The following is a 20,208-nucleotide window of genomic DNA, read 5'->3' as shown; positions in this document are numbered from 1 at the left end:
GGGCCCATATTAGGCTGTACATATGGAATCCATAGGGGTGAGGAGGGATTTATATAAAACAACCATGAGGGACTGTTTGGGAAGATAAACTAGGGAATATTATAGGGAACAGGAGACTATATTAGTTTCTGAATTTTTTATGTCGCCACATAAGATCACTGTAAAGGGGCCCACTGAGGCTCTGCTGCCCAGGGGCCTACTAAAACCTGGAGCCGACCCTGAGGTGGAGTACAGCGCATGCACCAGCCCAAGATCACTGGATGGTGTTATATCCGACATGAATAGAGCTAAAGTGCACTGGATTAGAACCACCCCCTGTGCACTTGCCTATGTAATATAATGCTGTTTCCTGGGCATTTCTCTCTCCAGGGCCGCCCATCTGTTTCAGTCTGCTGTAATTAGTTTAATGGGTAGAAAGGAAGTGACAGACCCCCTTTAAGTATTAGTCCTCCGATTATTGAGATTATATATTTGATATCTGTTAAAAACCTAAGCTAAAAAAACCAGCAGGCGACCAGTCAGTGACCGCCAGGAGACCATAATCGTGCGACACTAATCCATATTATACCCACCAGATGTTCTCCGCTCCCGTAATACACATATTGGATTTCCTTATAAAACCGATGCACCCCCTACCCCCCCCACCCTCCAATCCCGATATATGAACGTACACGATAATAAGCAACTAACTCTTTGTTCGCCGATCCTGAATGTTCTTTTAGAGTAAAGTGGAGATCACGATGTGCAAAGTGCTGACTTCTCCTTTCTCCTAAGACTCTGGGTCCATGCATTTCAAGCAGAATATTCCAGGAGCTCACATAGCTCCTCATATATAAATGATACGCAGCTTTATATTTAATGACATGCCTTTTGCACTAAATCACTCTACAAGGGCTGAGAAATGGCAAATTGCAGCGGCAGAGGAATCAGATTAGCAAATGGATTGCACCGCCAATGCCCTTCTGCTTTGAGTCCACTCAAAATCCTACATTACATATGTGCCCCTATTACATTACTACCTGGGGGTGTAGATAAGGCTCAGTGCTGCTGCTGCTACTGCGGAGGGATCATTCCAGCCCGCTGCAGAGGTGAGGCTAGGTATCAGCTGTTCCAGGGCTCCCTGGTGAATCCGGCACATGTTGCAGCGTCTGCAAAGGATTAGAGGAGAACCAGTTGATTAGGGAAATCTCAGCTGGTCGGAGAGGTGCTTCACACACACATACCCACCACAGATGGCAGATTATGGGCAGCATCTGGGCACCGAGTTGTAAAACACAGAGATTGAAGTAGAAAGCAGAACCAGAAATGACCATCTAAAGAGAAGGTGTAGTGTAAGGGTAAAGACTGAGACCACAATGCACCTGACAATTTTATTAAAAAAAATTGGAAACATACCTGTTTTACATGAAGCAGACAGCTCTATCCACAATGCATTGTAATCCTCTCCACTGTCAGAAAGGAGGTGCTGGAGTGGAGGAGGAGGAGTGTGTTATGATAATCGTGCAACATCAGCTCCCTTTAATCAAAAGAGGACCTCTCACCGCCTCTCTTGGGACTGCTGCACAAATTTAGGGGCACTTTGAATTTTGCTTCTAGCTGAGATATCAGTCCCAGTATCCAACCACTGTAATCCGCTCCACTGTCAGAGAGGAGGAGCTGGAGCAGAGAAGGGATGTGTGTTATGATTATAAACTAAGTGTTTATCTCAACACATGCCCTGTGCTCCAGCACCTCCTCTCTGAAAGTGGAGAGGATTACAATGGTCAGATAATGGGACCGATATCTCAGCAACTTTGAAAGACTGTGCAAATTTCCCCTGCATTATGGTATGTTTATGGTTGGAAGTTGAGCTGCAATGATTTAGCTGATCTGTAGAGGTACTGGCCATTACACCCCTATTAATATGATATTGATAACTGGGACCAATGTCTTCTATACACATATATATGGACTTGGACCAATGTCTTCCATACCCCTAGCTATGGACTTGGACAAATGTCTGTCATACACCTAACTATAGACCTGGCCCAATGTCTTTTATACATCTATCTATGGACTTAGACCAATGTCTTCCATACACCTAATTATGAACCAATGTCTTCTATACACCTATCTATGGACTTAGACCAATGTCTTCTATACACCTAGCTATGGACGTGGACCAATGTCTTCTATACACCTAGCTATGGACTTGGACCAATGTCTTCCATACCCCTAGCTATGGACGTGGACCAATGTCTTCTATACACCTAGCTATGGACTTGGACCAATGTCTTCTATACCCCTAGCTATAGACGTGGACCAATGTCTTCTATACACCTAGCTATGGACTTGGACCAATGTCTTCTATGCCCCTAGCTATGGACTTAGACCAATGTCTTCCATACACCTAATTATGAACCAATGTCTTCTATACACCTAGCTATGGACTTAGACCAATGTCTTCTATACCCCTAGCTATGGACTTGGACCAATGTCTTCTATACCCCTAGCTATAGACGTGGACCAATGTCTTCTATACACCTAGCTATGGACTTTGACCAATGTCTTCTATACACCTAGCTATGGACGTGGACCAATGTCTTCTATACCCCTAGCTATGGACTTGGACCAATGTCTTCTATACACCTAGCTATGGACTTAGACCAATGTCTTCTATACACCTAGCTATGGACTTGGACCAATGTCTCCGAAACATCTAGCTATGGACTTAGACCAATGTCTTCTATAACCCTAGCTATGACTTGGACTAATGTCTTCCATACCCCTAGCTATGGTCAGGTGCAATTTAATTGTGTGCTTCATGTCCTACATTTCTTACATAGAGCCACTTGACCTAACTTATGACTTGAGGCCCAACACTGAAACATTCTTATATGATATGCAAGTCCATTGAATTATTTACATCCCTACATCCGACATTGATGCAACTACACATCAATATAGGATCACAAACTATAAAGACCACCGGAAATAACTCTTACACCTACTCATAAAGACTTCCACTAAATATGGAATGTGTTTTGGATTTTTTTGGGGAGAATCACTAATTGGTGATATGTGGGCGTACTTATCTCCATGGGTTAATGTGATGAATGTGATGAGATCCTAATTTTTGAGATAGATGAGGTCCTAATTTTGTCTCTTGGAAAGCCAGGAATCCTTCTCAGCCAAACTTACCAAGCAAGGGGAACTTCTCAAACACTGAACCAGAAGGCAGCCAGGGCTCACTTACTGTATAAAGCAAACATGGGGCCACATGTATCACTCGTTTTTTCTGTTGTTTTTGCGCCTTTTCATTCAGGCGCACAGTTTTTGCGCCATTTTTGCGACTAAACGCCAAACTAGCCGCGCAGCAAAAATAAGCAGCTTTCCCTCATCTATCTTACCAATCCAGATGTTTTGCTGCGCCTAATGATATTCATCACTTGCAACGTTTTCATTTAGGCGCAAAAACGGGTGCAAAAACACTCCAGCCCGAAGGTGGCGTTATCTGAGAAGAAAGCACTGAGCCCCTGTGCAGAAGAGCTCATTTCTAGCAGCAAAGCTCAGCCAGACACTGGAACATATAATACACCCATTAGATACTCTGCAGACACTAGAACAGATAATACAGACATGAGATACTCTGCAGACACTAGAACATATAATACAGACATGAGATACTCTGCAGACACTAGTACAGATAATACAGACATGAGATGCTCTGCAGACACTAGTACAGATAATACAGACATGAGATGCTCTGCAGACACTAGTACAGATAATACAGACATGAGATGCTCTGCAGACACTAGTACAGATAATACAGACATGAGATGCTCTGCAGACACTAGTACAGATAATACAGACATGAGATGCTCTGCAGACACTAGTACAGATAATACAGACATGAGATGCTCTGCAGACACTAGTACAGATAATACAGACATGAGATGCTCTGCAGACACTAGTACAGATAATACAGACATGAGATGCTCGACAGACAGGAGCTGCAGATTCTATTTACAGTTCATCACCTTCTATTTACAAAATATTCTGCAAACTCCTGAGCTCAGAGCAAGAGAGAAGAGAACTTTGCAGAATGTTGCAGACAAGTGTCCCCCATGTAATTCTGCACAGTGTCTGAGGGGGATATTGTGCAGAATTACAGGGGTGCGAGCAGGAGACCAGCACTGGGGGATCCCCTCCAGGAGAAGTCCCTGCTGAGGAGGTCACTGGGTGCTGGGTGTCACACACCTGGGTGCCGCTGTGAGTGTAATCTTCATGCTGGGGTGCAGGAGAGAAGCAGAGAGGAGTTTGTAGCAGGATCACATGTAAGTGCCTGAATCTAACATTGCGCCGTAACTGCGCCAAAGTAAAGTGATTAACAAGAGGCAGGAAATTACCTTATCACAGTTGGTGATAATTCTGGCAAAACAGTGCGCCAGAATTTAGGCGCAACTACTACACTTAGGCGCACAAAAGTGATAAATGTGGCCCATGGTGTCCTTATGCTAAGAAATCACGTTATCCTCCTCACTTATTGACCCAGGGGGTGGATTTCTCACTCTAAAAGGCGACATAGCCAACACTATAGTCTTGAGGGTCACCTTCAAGAGCGACCAGTTCTTGTTGGCTAGTGGACAAGCTAATCCTCGTACAGTCCTTTACTGTCGCTATATGTGATCCAGGAAATATTTCTATGTTGTTCTAGAACCTTTTCTAGCGCCTTATTTTCTTGATTGGTGCTTTAAGAGATACATAAAGAACCCTTCATCTTCCAGTAGGGAATACATTTAGTCTTCTGACTCACCACGCTCCTACCAGAAATTCGATTACCTCCTTTTTTTACCTTCAATAATATGTGAAGCTGAAATTGGCAACTAGGTGGTCCCTGACCGATGCCCCAATACATCTGCCCCTCTCAGTTGCTTCCCTACCCCATCACATGAAGACTGAATTAGACTTTCCTGCAAAGCAACTCCATTTACAAAAAGATAGAACTAGTCCTAGCAAATGATGACTCCTCTTATAACAGAGGAGGCAACGTATCACCCCAAACCCTATGGGAGGATTAACCACAAAATTAAAGACATAGATGAGATCTTGTACAAAATTGTTCTCCAACATAAATTATCCAAGGCTCAATCCCTCTTGGTCGAACGAGAACTTCTCAAACAAGCACTGGACCACAGGGCAGAACACGCTGTCTTCTAGAACAGGGACAAAGTACTTTTGGACAGAAGGTAGGAAGGAGTCATCTTTGGTTAGAGACATCACATCTCTGGCCCGGGGTCTCCAATACGGATGAAATCGTCCTAGAATTTCATGATCGCTACACTTCCATGTACAATCTGAAAGGCCACAAATCGCCAAAGCGACCGCAACGACAGGAGCCATCTCCACCTTTCTAGAAGACATCTCTAGACCTTCTCAAACCTTTCACACTCGCTGATTTAGAATACGCACAGTAGAGACCACCCTCTATCAAAGAGGGTCTTGACCACAAACACCCACTTTTACTTTCCTGTCCTTACAGAAATATTTAATACCCTCCACCACTTGCCTAACTTTAAGATCAGTCCCTCAAAGACGGTTTCCCTCAATATCAATGTCCCGGCATCCTGATACCACTCTGATACATCAATAGAATCCACTATATCCAGTAGGAAGATCAAACCCCCCACAGATGACGGTGCTCCTCAAAATCAATTTCCTACTACAAACTTTATCTTCATCTTCCCGACTCATTTTTACCCAGCTCCGCAGATTTCTCCTCTGTTATATCTGGAAAACCTCCGGCCACAGAATGGCCGTCACCAGACTCACCGGATCTATTTCTCCTGGTGGCATCAACTAGAAAGATGTTCATAGAAACTATGAAACTTTACTTGTCCCTTTACTTGTCCAGACATCACTGTGTGTATTATCCCTGTACTGTGACATCACTGTGTGTATTATCCCTGTACTGTGACATCACTGTGTGTATTATCCCTGTACTGTGACAACACTGTGTGTATTATCCCTGTACTGTGACATCACTGTGTGTATTATCCCTGTACTGTGACATTACTGTGTGTATTATCCCTGTACTGTGACATCACTGTGTGTATTATCCCTGTACTGTGACACCACTGTGTGTATTATCCCTGTACTGTGACATCACTGTGTGTATTATCTCTGTACTGTGACATCACTGTGTGTATTATCCCTGTACTGTGACATCACTGTGTGTATTATCCCTGTACTGTGACATCACTGTGTGTATTATCTCTGTACTGTGACATCACTGTGTGTATTATCCCTGTACTGTGACATCACTGTGTGTATTATCCCTGTACTGTGACATCACTGTGTGTATTATCCCTGTACTGTGACATCACTGTGTGTATTATCCCTGTACTGTGACATCACTGTGTGTACTATCCCTGTACTGTGACATCACTGTGTGTATTATCCCTGTACTGTGACATCACTGTGTGTATTATCCCTGTACTGTGACATCACTGTGTGTATTATCCCTGTACTGTGACATCACTGTGTGTATTATCCCTGTACTGTGACATCACTGTGTGTACTATCCCTGTACTGTGACATCACTGTGTGTATAATCCCTGTACTGTGACATCACTGTATTACTCCTGTACTGTGACATCACTGTGTGTATTATCCCTGTACTGTGACATCACTGTGTGTATTATCCCTGTACTGTGACATCACTGTGTGTACTATCCCTGTACTGTGACATCACTGTGTGTATTATCCCTGTACTGTGACATCACTGTGTGTATTATCCCTGTACTGTGACATCACTGTGTGTATTATCCCTGTACTGTGACATCACTGTGTGTATTATCCCTGTACTGTGACATCACTGTGTGTACTATCCCTGTACTGTGACATCACTGTGTGTATTATCCCTGTACTGTGACATCACTGTATTACTCCTGTACTGTGACATCACTGTGTGTATTATCCCTGTACTGTGACATCACTGTGTGTATTATCCCTGTACTGTGACATCACTGTGTGTTTTATCCCTGTACTGTGACATCACTGTGTGTATTATCCCTGTACTGTGACATCACTGTGTGTATTATCCCAGTACTGTGACATCACTGTGTGTATTATCCCTGTACTGTGACATCACTGTGTGTATTATCCCTGTACTGTGACATCACTGTGTGTATTATCTCTGTACTGTGACATCACTGTGTGTATTATCTCTGTACTGTGACATCACTGTGTGTATTATCCCTGTACTGTGACATCACTGTGTGTATTATCTCTGTACTGTGACATCACTGTGTGTATTATCTCTGTACTGTGACATCACTGTGTGTTTTATCTCTGTACTGTGACATCACTGTGTGTATTATCTCTGTACTGTGACATCACTGTGTGTATTATCCCTGTACTGTGAAATCACTGTGTGTATTATCCCTGTACTGTGACATCACTGTGTGTATTATCCCTGTACTGTGACACCACTGTGTGTATTATCCCTGCACTGTGACATCACTGTGTGTTTTATCCCTGTACTGTGACATCACTGTGTGTATTATCTCTGTACTGTGACATCACTGTGTGTATTGTCCCTGTACTGTGACATCACTGTATGTATTATCCCTGTACTGTGACATCAATGGGTGTATTATATATATACTGTGACATCACTGTGTGTATTATCCCTGTACTGTGACATCACTGTGTGTATTATCCCTGTACTGTGACATCACTGTGTGTATTATCCCTGTACTGTGACATCACTGTGTGTACTATCCCTGTACTGTGACATCACTGTGTGTATTATCCCTGTACTGTGACATCACTGTATTACTCCTGTACTGTGACATCACTGTGTGTATTATCCCTGTACTGTGACATCACTGTGTGTATTATCCCTGTACTGTGACATCACTGTGTGTTTTATCCCTGTACTGTGACATCACTGTGTGTATTATCCCTGTACTGTGACATCACTGTGTGTATTATCCCAGTACTGTGACATCACTGTGTGTATTATCCCTGTACTGTGACATCACTGTGTGTATTATCCCTGTACTGTGACATCACTGTGTGTTTTATCCCTGTACTGTGACATCACTGTGTGTATTATCCCTGTACTGTGACATCACTGTGTGTATTATCTCTGTACTGTGACATCACTGTGTGTATTATCCCTGTACTGTGACATCACTGTGTGTATTATCCCTGCACTGTGACATCACTGTGTGTATTATCCCTGTACTGTGACATCACTGTGTGTATTATCCCTGTACTGTGACATCACTGTGTGTATTATCCCTGTACTGTGACATCACTGTGTGTATTATCCCTGTACTGTGACATCACTGTGTGTATTATCCCTGTACTGTGACATCACTGTGTGTATTATCAATGTACTGTGACATCACTGTGTGCATTATCCCTGTACTGTGACATCACTGTGTGCATTATCCCTGTACTGTGACATCACTGTGTGCATTATCCCTATACTGTGACATCACTGTGTGCATTATCCCTGTACTGTGACATCACTGTGTGCATTATCCCTGTACTGTGACATCACTGTGTGTATTATCCCTGTACTGTGACATCACTGTGTGTATTATCCCTGTACTGTGACATCACTGTGTGTATTATCTCTGTACTGTGACATCACTGTGTGTATTATCCCTGTACTGTGACATCACTGTGTGTATTATCTCTGTACTGTGACATCACTGTGTGTATTATCCCTGTACTGTGACATCACTGTGTGTATTATCCCTGTACTGTGACATCACTGTGTGTGTTATCTCTGTACTGTGACATCACTGTGTGTATTATCCCTGTACTGTGACATCACTGTGTGTATTATCCCTGTACTGTGACATCACTGTGTGTATTATCTCTGTACTGTGACATCACTGTGTGTATTATCCCTGTACTGTGACATCACTGTGTGTATTATCCCTGTACTGTGACATCACTGTGTGTGTTATCTCTGTACTGTGACATCACTGTGTGTATTATCCCTGTACTGTGACATCACTGTGTGTATTATCCCTGTACTGTGACATCACTGTGTGTATTATCTCTGTACTGTGACATCACTGTGTGTATTATCCCTGTACTGTGACATCACTGTGTGTATTATCCCTGTACTGTGACATCACTGTGTGTGTTATCTCTGTACTGTGACATCACTGTGTGTATTATCCCTGTACTGTGACATCACTGTGTGTATTATCCCTGTACTGTGACATCACTGTGTGTATTATCTCTGTACTGTGACATCACTGTGTGTATTATCCCTGTACTGTGACATCACTGTGTGTATTATCCCTGTACTGTGACATCACTGTGTGTGTTATCTCTGTACTGTGACATCACTGTGTGTATTATCCCTGTACTGTGACATCACTGTGTGTATTATCCCTGTACTGTGACATCACTGTGTGTATTATCTCTGTACTGTGACATCACTGTGTTCATTATCCCTAAAGTGTGACCTCCGTTCCCTCCCCTCACACCCTCGGTCCCGCTCCCTCCCCTCACACCTCCGCTCCCTCCCCTCACCCCCGGTCCCGCTCCCTCCCCTCACAGCCCCGGTCCCGCTCCCTCCCCTCACCCCCAGTCCCGCTCCCTCCCCTCACACCCTCGGTCCCGCTCCCTCCCCTCACACCTCCGCTCCCTCCCCTCACCCCCGGTCCCGCTCCCTCCCCTCACACCTCCGCTGCGCTCCCTGGAGTTGGAGCATTTGGCGCTGGAGCCGCGCGCTCGCTCTCATTTCATTCCAGATGTGTCCCCGCCCCCTGGTTGACTGACAGAGGCTGGAACCAGAGAGCGGCCGTCCCCCGCAGAGTCCGCCTCTGATTGGCTGTGCATCTGCAGGAGGCGGTGCCGTCTAGTGAAGTTGGACTCCAGGATCCAGCTGTGGAGAACTGAGCTCCGGCGGCGGCGGCAGCATCTCAGCCACACAGAGCGCCGGGCGTGCCAGTGCCCGCTACAGCCGAGGGTCACCCATCCGCAGGACATGGAGTAAGCCCGGGAGCCTGGGGGAATCTACTTCAAGACACAAGAAGAGAAGGAGGAGGAGGATGCTGGAGGCTCAGGTGTGATCGGGCACTGGGCATGGCCACATAGCGGGCACACAAAGTTCCGGCACCTCAGCTGTGCAGCAGGCTGGATGCGTATCGGGGCTCGTGCAGACACCGGAGGAGAGCAGCGGCGGAGCCCCGGCTGAGCCCGCACCATGGCCGGAGACCGAGAGCAGGAGCCCGAGCCGGAGGGCAGGGACCCCGACACTACCCTGCCCTACCCCACCCTGGCACCCGTGGTCTTCTTCTACCTGAGCCAGAACAGCCGCCCCCGGAGCTGGTGCCTGAGGATGGTCTGCAACCCATATCCTTACACATGGCAGGTACCGGGGGAGGGGACCCCAATGTTACAGGGGAGGGGGTACTGCACCCCAGCATTACAGAGGAGGGGGCACTGCACCCCAACATTACAAGGGAGGGGGCACTGCACCCCAATATTACATGAGAAAGGAAGGGGGAGCCCAGCATTACAGAGGAGGGGGCACTGCACCCCAACATTACAAGGGAGGGGGCACTGCACCCCAATATTACATGAGAAAGGGAGGGGGAGCCCAGAATTACAGGGGAGTCGGCACTGCACCCCCACAGCACATGAGATAGCAGGGGTGCTGCACCCCAACATTAGATCAGATAGCAGGGGGTGCTGCATCCCAACATTATATGGAAGAGGCGGGTGACCCAAGCACCCAACATTTCAATGGGTCCAATGGAGAGAATGGGAGAATGGAAGATCTATCAATCACCTACCATGTGTCCATCTATCCATCTCATTATCTATCTAACTCTCTATATGTACAGTATTTATCTCCTCTGTCATATCTATCTATTTCTCTATGTGCAGTATCTCCAGCACATCTATCTTTCTATATCCTGACTATATCATATCTATCTGTCTAGTTACAGTACATGAAGTATCCCTCTATCTAGATACTTTATCTTCCTATTATCTGTGTGTAATATCTTTCTACAGTGCCTGTCTATCCATCTATCTGTCATCCATTGTATCTCTCTATGTATCTATGTATCTGCCCATCCACATACCTGCAGTAAATCTATCTACTGTTGGGATAAACTATCTATCTATCCATCCCATATCTATCTATCTATCTATCTATCTATCTATCTATCTATCTATCTATCTATCTCATATCTATCTATCTATCTATCTATCTATCTCATATCTATCTATCTATCTCATATCTATCTCATATCTATCTATCTATCCATCTCATATCTATCTATCTATCTATCTATCTATCTATCCATCTCATATCTATCTATCTATCCATCTCATATCTATCTATCTATCTATCTATCTATCTATCTATCTATCTATCTATCTATCTATCTATCTATCTATCTATCCATCTCATATCTATATCTATCTATCTATCTATCTATCTATCTATCTATCTATCTATCTATCTATCTATCTATCTATCTATCCTCTCATATCTCTCTCTCTCTTTTTCTCTGACATGGTAGTATACATATGGCTCCAGTCTCCTCTCTGTATACACAGGGCTGGTGGACTCTCTCTATAGTAACTGTTACCTTGTTGTAGTCTTGTCCCTGGGTTCTGGCTCCTCATACTGTTACATTGCTACAATTAGTTACTTATACCTCTAGGCCTCCTTTATGTCCTCAGCCAGAGGACAGGACCCCCTAAGCTGGGTCTCCCCCTGATCCATGGTAATGGCTCCTCACATGGGCACAATGGGGGTAATGGTGGACTGGGCACAAAAGGAAGAAATGTTCCAACTCTTTGTGGCTTCTGTTTCTTAAGTTTTGGGCTGAGGTTATGTAAGCGTCTCTATGAATTAGTCTGATATTTGTGCATTGTGAGGTCTCTGTGTTCCTGTGGACGGATGGTATTGATTGGGGGAGAGGTCTCTGCCCCCTTGGGTGCCATTTGGTTGTAGTCAGCCCTGGGTATGTATATACTGCCCTGTATATTTACATGCTGCGTCTCTCAGCTCAGCAGGATCAGGGATTTGCTGTAATCTGGAGTTAGCGTTTTGTTAAATTAAAAGCAGATGCTACTTGAGGAAGAGAGGACGGATTTTCCCTTGCAGAAAGAGGGCATGGACAGGACAGGTACACAAATTAGACCCTTAGGGTTGTCAGCAGGTCCCCCCACACCCGCTCCTAGGCTGACCACCAAGCCTGGGCATTAGGGGGTTTGTCTGGATTTGGCTCTACATCTGTATACACTTTCATCTGGTTGTAGTTTGCTTCATCCCTCTTTTTATAGCATATTTAGGGGCATAAGACCAGACAGGGATTTCTCTGGGGCTAAAGTCAAAACACGAAATTCCAGAAAGATTATGACGTCACCAAAATGGAAACAATATGTAGTGTGCAGATGGAGAGAACAAGAGGACGGAGAAGAGAAGGGGATACATGGAGGGAATCTACTGAAAGGATGAGTGCAGAGGGGACGCATATTACAAACCCAAATTCTCACAAGTGACTTTCGAGACAACCTGATCTACCATGACAGCAAAAACTACAAATATAGAGAAGCTTTGACCCCATTATTCTAAGTATCATATGAAATAATAAATGGAAAATAACCATAATTAATCCTAAAAATCAATAACGTGGAATAATCTATCAAAAAATAATGAAAATAATTATATATAATAAAAAAAAATTGGAATATAAAAATATTATAAAAACATTGGAATATAAAATAGTAATATAAACATATTTCATAATAAATATCATAATGTAATAATATAAAAATGTTTCATAATAAACATAATAAGAAGAAAGTAATGAAAAGTAACAATAAGTAACTATAGATAACAAATAGAAAGTAATAATATTTTTTAAAAAACATAATAAAATAAGAATATATATGGAATAATGTCCCCTCTGATTTGTAAAGCGCTATGGAATATGATGGCGCTATAGAAATAGATTATTATTATTAATAATAATAATGTTTAAAATAATAACTGAATAAAACATTGAATAATACAAATAGATAAAAATAAGAGTAATAATATCATATTAATTAAAAAAAAAAATACTAAACTAAAGAAATAGAAATTAAAATAAATTAAAATTTGCTCTTGTGTTCTGGTTCTCAGTCAACTTCCTAAGGGTCGGAGGTTTTTGAGGGTTTCTTAGAGATGACGTTCTTCCAGCTAAGGTTAATATGACGTATGGTCCACAATTCAGCGATGGAACGTGGTTGTCAGGATATGGCTTTGAGCTTGGTAATTTATGAATTTATTTGTCTCTAAACACTCGGCTAGGTTTAGGGACGAGGCTTTGAGTTGACGCCAACCGGATCATAACTTTCGGCTGATCTGTAATAACACTATATCTACGTCCCTGTAAATGGGGGGCCGTCCGTGTACTGCGCCAAGAAATATGTGGGCGATACTGGAAATCAGTAAATGACTATGTGTTATAGTGACGCGTCTGCGTCGGAGCTGACATGACAGATGACAAATGCAGTCGCCTCCTTGAAGACAAGTATAATTCTTAGCAAAAGTGGAAAACTGAGAGCGAAAGTCATTGAGGACAATTAGTGGAGGATTGGTACAAACATCATCCTTCAAAGGAGCATCTGCGGCATCGGGACGGATGATGGAAATTACCTCTGTGATTGCCCAGGTTGCCAAATCTCTAGGTGTGAGCTGACTACCAATGGTTCACCCCCAACATTTGCCAACAAACCTTCCAGACAGTTTCTGTGAAACCGTTCTAGATCCTCCTTTCTCTGACATTCGGGTGTAAAAAATGTGATTTATTCTGTTCTGATTTCTTTGGTTTTGGACTATTTCCACCATAAAGGATTGATATTTTATGTTTGGTAGAATTTACTGTTACATTGTACTTGATTGCGTCATATTGTATCACTACTTTAGATCTTAAGGGGTTTATTGCCCCTAAAATACAGACAAGAGACTGATAATTCCTATGGGACCATGTTTACCACCATAGGTTGTGTGTGGATCACAAAGTACGTGGACCAGGTCTTCGTCATTTCCCACAATTTGGCAATGGACGACCCATGGACTTTGATAGAAGTAATGATCACACATCTCACGGGGCACTTATAGGCTACATTCTTCTTGGTATCCAAGTCTATGGGCATGCTAAAACTGGCTATCCTCCCACAAGACCATGCCAGTTCATGTGGGTGACTGAGATGGGTGCTGAAGGTCCCAAGAGGCGGAGCTTTCTTTGGTGATCATACACTTATCTCCTATCCTCTCGGTAAGTGATGTGCCATCTGAAGGACATCCCCTTTAACTCAATGCTCTATACTACCCATATGTTACATGCCACAGTGGGATAGGCTTGGCACCACACACAATGGATAGGTCGTTGTGATTGTGGGGGTGTGACATCCCAAACCTGCACCAATCGGTTATTTCACGTTATTTACGGAGCTGGACTGTAGGGATCATTTGAAGTTGGCTATAAGTTACTGTAGATACTATACTGAATACATACATTGGAGGTGGGGAGGGAAGCGACAGATAATGGGGAAGATTTATCAAACTTATTAAAAGTAGAACAGTTGCTTGGAAAAATGTTACTGTGTTACTGCTCCACTTTCATGTGCACGGACTGTGATCAATCTTCCCTCACTCTTCCTGTATTTGCCATTAGGCACTTGAGGACCTGTACCTAGGGTGTTCTGCTACACAGGGGCGTCCTCCCAGAGCATGGTGGCTTAGTGGTTAGTATTACAGCCTTGCAGCGCTGGGGTCCAGGGTTTAATTTCCAGGGTCAACATCTGCAAAGAGTTTGTATGTTCTCTCCGTGTTTGCGTGGGTTTCCTCCGGGTCCTCCGGTTTACTTCCACACTCCAAAACATAATGGTAGGTTGATTAGATTGTGAGCCCCATTGTGGACAGGGACCTATTTGGCAATCTCTGTGTAGCGCTGCATAATCTGTGTGCGTTATAGAAATAATATTATTATTACAGAGCTTAATGGCCTTTAAGAGTAAGGGTGTCATAATATATAGGAGTGGAGGCATAGGGGGGTTATATAGTGTAAGAGGTTTATTGACAATAGGAGGGGGGCAAAGGAGGTCATGATATATATGAGTGGGATTACAAGTCTATAAATGTGGGGGGCAGAGCTTTGGAGTATATTGTAGTATATTGGAGTGGGACACAAGGGAGTCATTGACTGGTTGCCTTGAAAGGGCAGAATGTAATGCATCTACTTCTTAACAGTGAACTGTTTAGTAGTTACATTTATACAGCATTGCTTTACAATCAGCCCTTTGAGGGCAACCACAAACCAGCACATATTGTTACATAACCTGAAACTCTGCCATGGCCAATATGTGCCCCAACAGTAGCCAATAATCACAGTGCCCTCACAAAGCAGCCAATAGTCACAGTCCCCAGTCACAGCCCAATGATGGAGTAGCTAGACCCTAGGTAGCAGTAACACAGCACTCAGTTGGACATCTTCGAATCGTTAAAACCAAGTCTTCTTTATTCCCAAATATGACAGTACACAGCAAACATGGTCCCGCTATGATCGACACGTCATTATCTCCAACACATGTGAACACAATTAACATTTAAAAGGAACCTATCACCACATTTTGACAAATACAGCTAGATCCCTATTAACTAACTGCTACCCGTCTTTCAGCTAAATATTGTCTCATATCTCATATCCCCATAGAATCAACTTTATAAACTTGCCTTGCACACAGACAACTCTAGAGGAATTAGCAGCTTCTTCTCAGTATTCAGCAATAATGTAGTTTGACTAGGGTGACATCATCTCAGGTCCTTTAGCCTTTTAACATTATCAAATTGTATCCCATGCAGAAGTATGATGACATGAAATCACAGCAGCCTGCAAGGACTTCTACTCCTCCCCATCTTCCAGGGAGGATGCTGAAGTTTCATGTGATCGTATATATACCTGGGTTACAGTTTGCTAGTGTTAGGAGGCTAAAGGACCTGTAATAATGTTAGCCCAAAGAAGCAATGCCCCCTCGACACCCTCTGATTTGGGTGTATGTTTATAAAATTGATCTTATGGGCAACTAAGATAAAACAAATTTAGCTAAAAGAAGGGTGTGAGTTCTATGGGAACCTGCCACTAGCTGTATTTGGGAGAATGTGGTGACAATTTCCCTTTAAATCTCCCATTCATTCTCCACATAGTACAGCAGGAGTACAATGGACCCCTGTTCTTGTGATCTGTTGGGGTCCCATCACTCAGACCCCCACCGATCCGCAAGTTAACCCCTATCATGTTTATCACCAAACAACCCTTTTAACTACTAATCTAATGCTTTTTTTTTTTTACTGAAAGCCATTCTTCCTGAGTTTCCCAGACACATGCATACACAGCTCGGTCCAGGTGTGCAGGTGTTTAGATGGGAAGAAGGTAGTAATTTACTAGATACACCTGGTCGTTACTAATCATTTCACAAAACATGAGTCTTTCTCTGTCTCCCCCAACATCTGTCAAAATCCTTAGGGGTTGTCTGGGATCTCAGGAATGGAGAGATGCTGCCTTCTGTTTACCTCTTGCCAAGTGTAATGCTGTATATAGTTTGGTGGTTGTGCTTGGTATTGCAGCTCTTCTCCATCCACCAAAGGGCTCTGTCAGTGACAAAATGATGACTAAATGATAGTAAAGACCACTATAGGTAATATAATATGGGAGCTGAGAAGATTGTACATAGTGTCCTATCTGCAGGCAGCATGTTATATAGCAGGAGGAGCTGAGCAGATTGTACATAGTGTCCTATCTGCAGGCAGCATGTTATATAGCAGGAGGAGCTGAGCAGATTGTACATAGTGTCCTATCTGCAGGCAGCATGTTATAGAGCAGGAGGAGCTGAGCAGATTGTACATAGTGTCCTATCTGCAGGTAGCATGTTATAGAGCAGGAGGAGCTGAGCAGATTGTACATAGTGTCCTATCTGCAGGCAGCATGTTATAGAGCAGGAGGAACTGAGTAGATTGTACATAGTGTCCTATCTGCAAGCAGCATGTTATAGAGCAGGAGGAGCTGAGCAGATTGGACTGTATTATATCCTATCAGCCACTGCAGGCAGCATGCTATAGAACAGGGTGTGCAGTGCAGTGTAGTATCCTATCTGTAATGGGGACACAACCCTCAGAAGCATAGATAATGCTCATAGTTTGGACAACATTTCTGTGTGATAGATTTTCCTCATAAGCCATTCTAGTAGATGAATTACCCCTCCAAATCCAACATGAAGAGCATTAGGCTGTGATCACGTGTGACGTGGATATGGAGACAGATTTTGTACATTGTTTGGCTTTGGTAACTGTTCCATATCTCTGTAAATCCAGCAACAGATTCCATTCTTCTGTAGAGAAGCCATTTGCATATTTTCCCAGGAGGCATTGCATGAAGTCTCCTGATGAGTCTCCCAAAGGAGGATGAAAACCCGAAGAGGAGAAGGGATTAGGACTTTTAGTCTTGGGGATAGTAAGTTATCCTTAGTCTCGGAGGAGAGACGCTCTCTATACTGTCTCATATGAGTGATGCGCTCTCTTGCCTCCAGGCAGCTGTCTACTTTCTGAGACCTCTAATGCTGACGGCAACAGAATGTGAAAAACAAGCGAAACTAAACACAGAAGGGGATTATATTTTATAAGAACTGATTGGTCATTACTCTCTCCGCACGCAGCGAGCCGGTTCCCCCATGTGTCAGGTGTGGTGAGCTTCACAGAACGGATAGCAACCACTACAGAGCGATATCACAATCTCTGCCGACATTGTGTCCTGCGCAAATAATCCTCCTCATTACCTGGAGATCTGTACAGTCGCTGCTCCGTGTCCTCTCCATCCTTCTTATAACAAAAGTCTCCCAATCTTCCATCTAGTTACCGTCTCGTCCTGCCACAACACGCACAACGCAGCAGTCGGGAGAGATTGCTGAAAATGTAACAAGCGACCTCGCTCCGCTACGTTACCGGCTACACACGAAGCGTGATAAAATGATACTATGATTACAATGATGAGACAGGATTTGACGGACAGTTATTCCTTATAACTTTTATAGATTCAGGTTTACTTTAAAGGGAACCTGTCACCAGTTTTTACCCCACTAAACTACTTCCCCCACAGGTCCGGTGTTTTATAAAGTACTGAAACAATGTAGAATGCTGACAAAGGCAGTTTTAAGATCAACATAGCAAAGGTTATTGGAACCTTTCAGTAGCTAAAAATGTTGACATTCCTGGTGACAGGTTCCCTTTAACTGACAGCGTATCAGCTAGCGAGTTTGAAATTCCCTCTTTTGTGTGAAATGTCACCCATACACCTATAAAATATCACCTGCAAATGATCAGAGAAGAGTCACTTTTTGCCTGAGATAAGTCACCTGTGTGCGAATCAAGTGGAAGAATCGCTCCAGACGCCTCTATCTTGCGCTCTTTCGCAGCTATAACCATTCTTCTGTTGTCATTTTAAAGATGATAATCTCCTCTTTTGAATCTCCTCTGTTGAAGGAAATCTACCATCAGAATCCATCATAATAAACCAGAGATATTTACTCATAGATCCGGACAAGGTGACTGGGGTAATTTTCTTATATTTGTTATACATGAGCTCCTTCCTTCTAAAATCAATTTTTACAATTATGTTAATGAGGCTAGAAGCTATACCCTCCATGCTATAGTTTCACAGGCTGTTACACTGTGCAGAAGCTTTTCCCTCCTCCTACTGTGTGCTTAAACTCCCTGCTGCCATGAGATTACAGCAGGCAGAGAGAGGGGGAAGTGCTGACAGAGCAGCAGGGGAATGTGACGGTGTAGCATGTGAAGCGACAACACCCCTAGAGCCCCTCTGGCTCATTTGCATAACATTAAAAGTTGATTTTATAAGGAAGGAGGCCATGGATAACAAATATAAAAGGATTACCACAGTCCCGGTGCCTGGATCTATGAGTAATGTCCCTGGTTTATCAGGATGGATTTTGAAGGTAGATTTCCTTTAGAAACAGTCAAGAACAGGGCATCTTCATCCTTCAATATCTGACTTCTCCTGCTTGTATCTCTGTATCTTAAGGGGTGACCGGTCCTCTTTATAAGGTTTTTAAACATCGCAATAATGATTAGTAACAGAACAATTAGTTCTCTGTCTTTACAGTAGGATTGGACATTGACATTAGATTAGACGAGGATCTGGCTTCAAGTAACACAACGATAGCATCTAAAAGAGAGAGGTCCCATAAACCTACTACGACCCTCAGAGCCAGAAGGCCCAACAAGGTTAGGGATCAATGGCTCCCCCTTGTACAAGCTTGGAGACGACCACTCGTGCTCCCTGCCTCATTCTGAGGTTCATTAATGGGCTTATAGAGTTGTTGTGCTCACATTTTGCAAAAACTGAGGTATCACTCACCCCCATTGAGTTCAGGCCATCATTCCAGGGTCACCGTTCCAGGCACACGTTTGCACTCCTGGCTTTCAGCAACGCTTGAATCCTGGTGGAAATCTATAGGTTGCCTAAAAATTTCCCCTCTTACCTTTCTCGCCTTCCACCATGGCCTCTTTTTTATTAACACTGGTCCATACATCCTATACTCAGTAGTGTTTAATTCACCTCCTTCAGCTGAGAGCTAGATCCTCACCAATCTATTACGAAAGACATATTTTGGATAATTTTTATAATTTTATCACATTAAATATCCAACAATCTGTAAAATAATGGATTGGAGACCCGAATATGTCAGGGATAGAATATAACTTCCACTGCTGGTTAAATCATCTACTTCCTGGTTATACTTTGAAAGACAGGAAGTTCCCATCAACCAATCATTGGCTAAGGTTAGCCAGCTCTGCGCTGATTGGCTGAACAATCACTTCCTGTATGTTAAGAGGGACCAGGAAGTCCAGAAACGGATGGGAAACCTAAAAAACATTCTACATTGATCTGTGATGTGGGATCCCTACCCAATGCACCCACCCGATACCAATCCATTGCAACCCTAACCTTTCCATTCACACATTCTGGTAGAAACAGATTTTTGGCAGATTTTGGCTACGGACATTGATCCAGGGATGCGATCAGATTGGCAGTCAGGGGGTCAGGGATTGTTTCCCCACTTTGTGAACAAATTGCTTGAGCGCTTTGTAAAGGTTTTTATTTCTGGCAC

At 43.5% G+C, this 20,208-nt stretch overlaps 1 protein-coding gene and 1 long non-coding RNA gene across 10 annotated transcripts in view; one reads left to right on the top strand and one right to left on the bottom strand.

Moving 5' to 3' along the window:
* LOC140064982 (uncharacterized) overlaps window positions 1-6,032 on the bottom strand; it is a 36,956-nt gene extending 30,924 nt beyond the window's left edge. For 2 of the 3 annotated variants that reach the window (XR_011847841.1, XR_011847839.1), the window contains exons 1-2: window positions 1,228-6,032; window positions 1,020-1,148 (exon numbers count right to left, since the gene is read on the bottom strand). This is a non-coding gene — a long non-coding RNA (uncharacterized lncRNA). The remainder of the gene's footprint in view (window positions 1-1,019; window positions 1,149-1,227) is intronic. The other variant, XR_011847840.1, reaches the window with a different exon arrangement.
* Window positions 6,033-9,881: 3,849 nt separating this feature from the next.
* CACNA1G (calcium voltage-gated channel subunit alpha1 G) overlaps window positions 9,882-20,208 on the top strand; it is a 205,551-nt gene continuing 195,224 nt past the window's right edge. For 6 of the 7 annotated variants that reach the window (XM_072112366.1, XM_072112369.1, XM_072112364.1 and 3 more), the window contains exon 1: window positions 9,883-10,371. In XM_072112366.1, the coding sequence (XP_071968467.1) occupies window positions 10,223-10,371 (149 nt within the window). In that variant the 5' untranslated portion in view covers window positions 9,883-10,222. Of the gene's footprint in view, window positions 10,372-20,208 lie in introns of all 7 variants that reach the window. The other variant, XM_072112368.1, reaches the window with a different exon arrangement.

The sequence above is a fragment of the Engystomops pustulosus genome, chromosome 6, assembly GCF_040894005.1.
Source record: "Engystomops pustulosus chromosome 6, aEngPut4.maternal, whole genome shotgun sequence".
NCBI classification, from domain to species: domain Eukaryota; kingdom Metazoa; phylum Chordata; class Amphibia; order Anura; family Leptodactylidae; genus Engystomops; species Engystomops pustulosus.
This window is presented reverse-complemented; position numbering and strand designations above follow the sequence as displayed.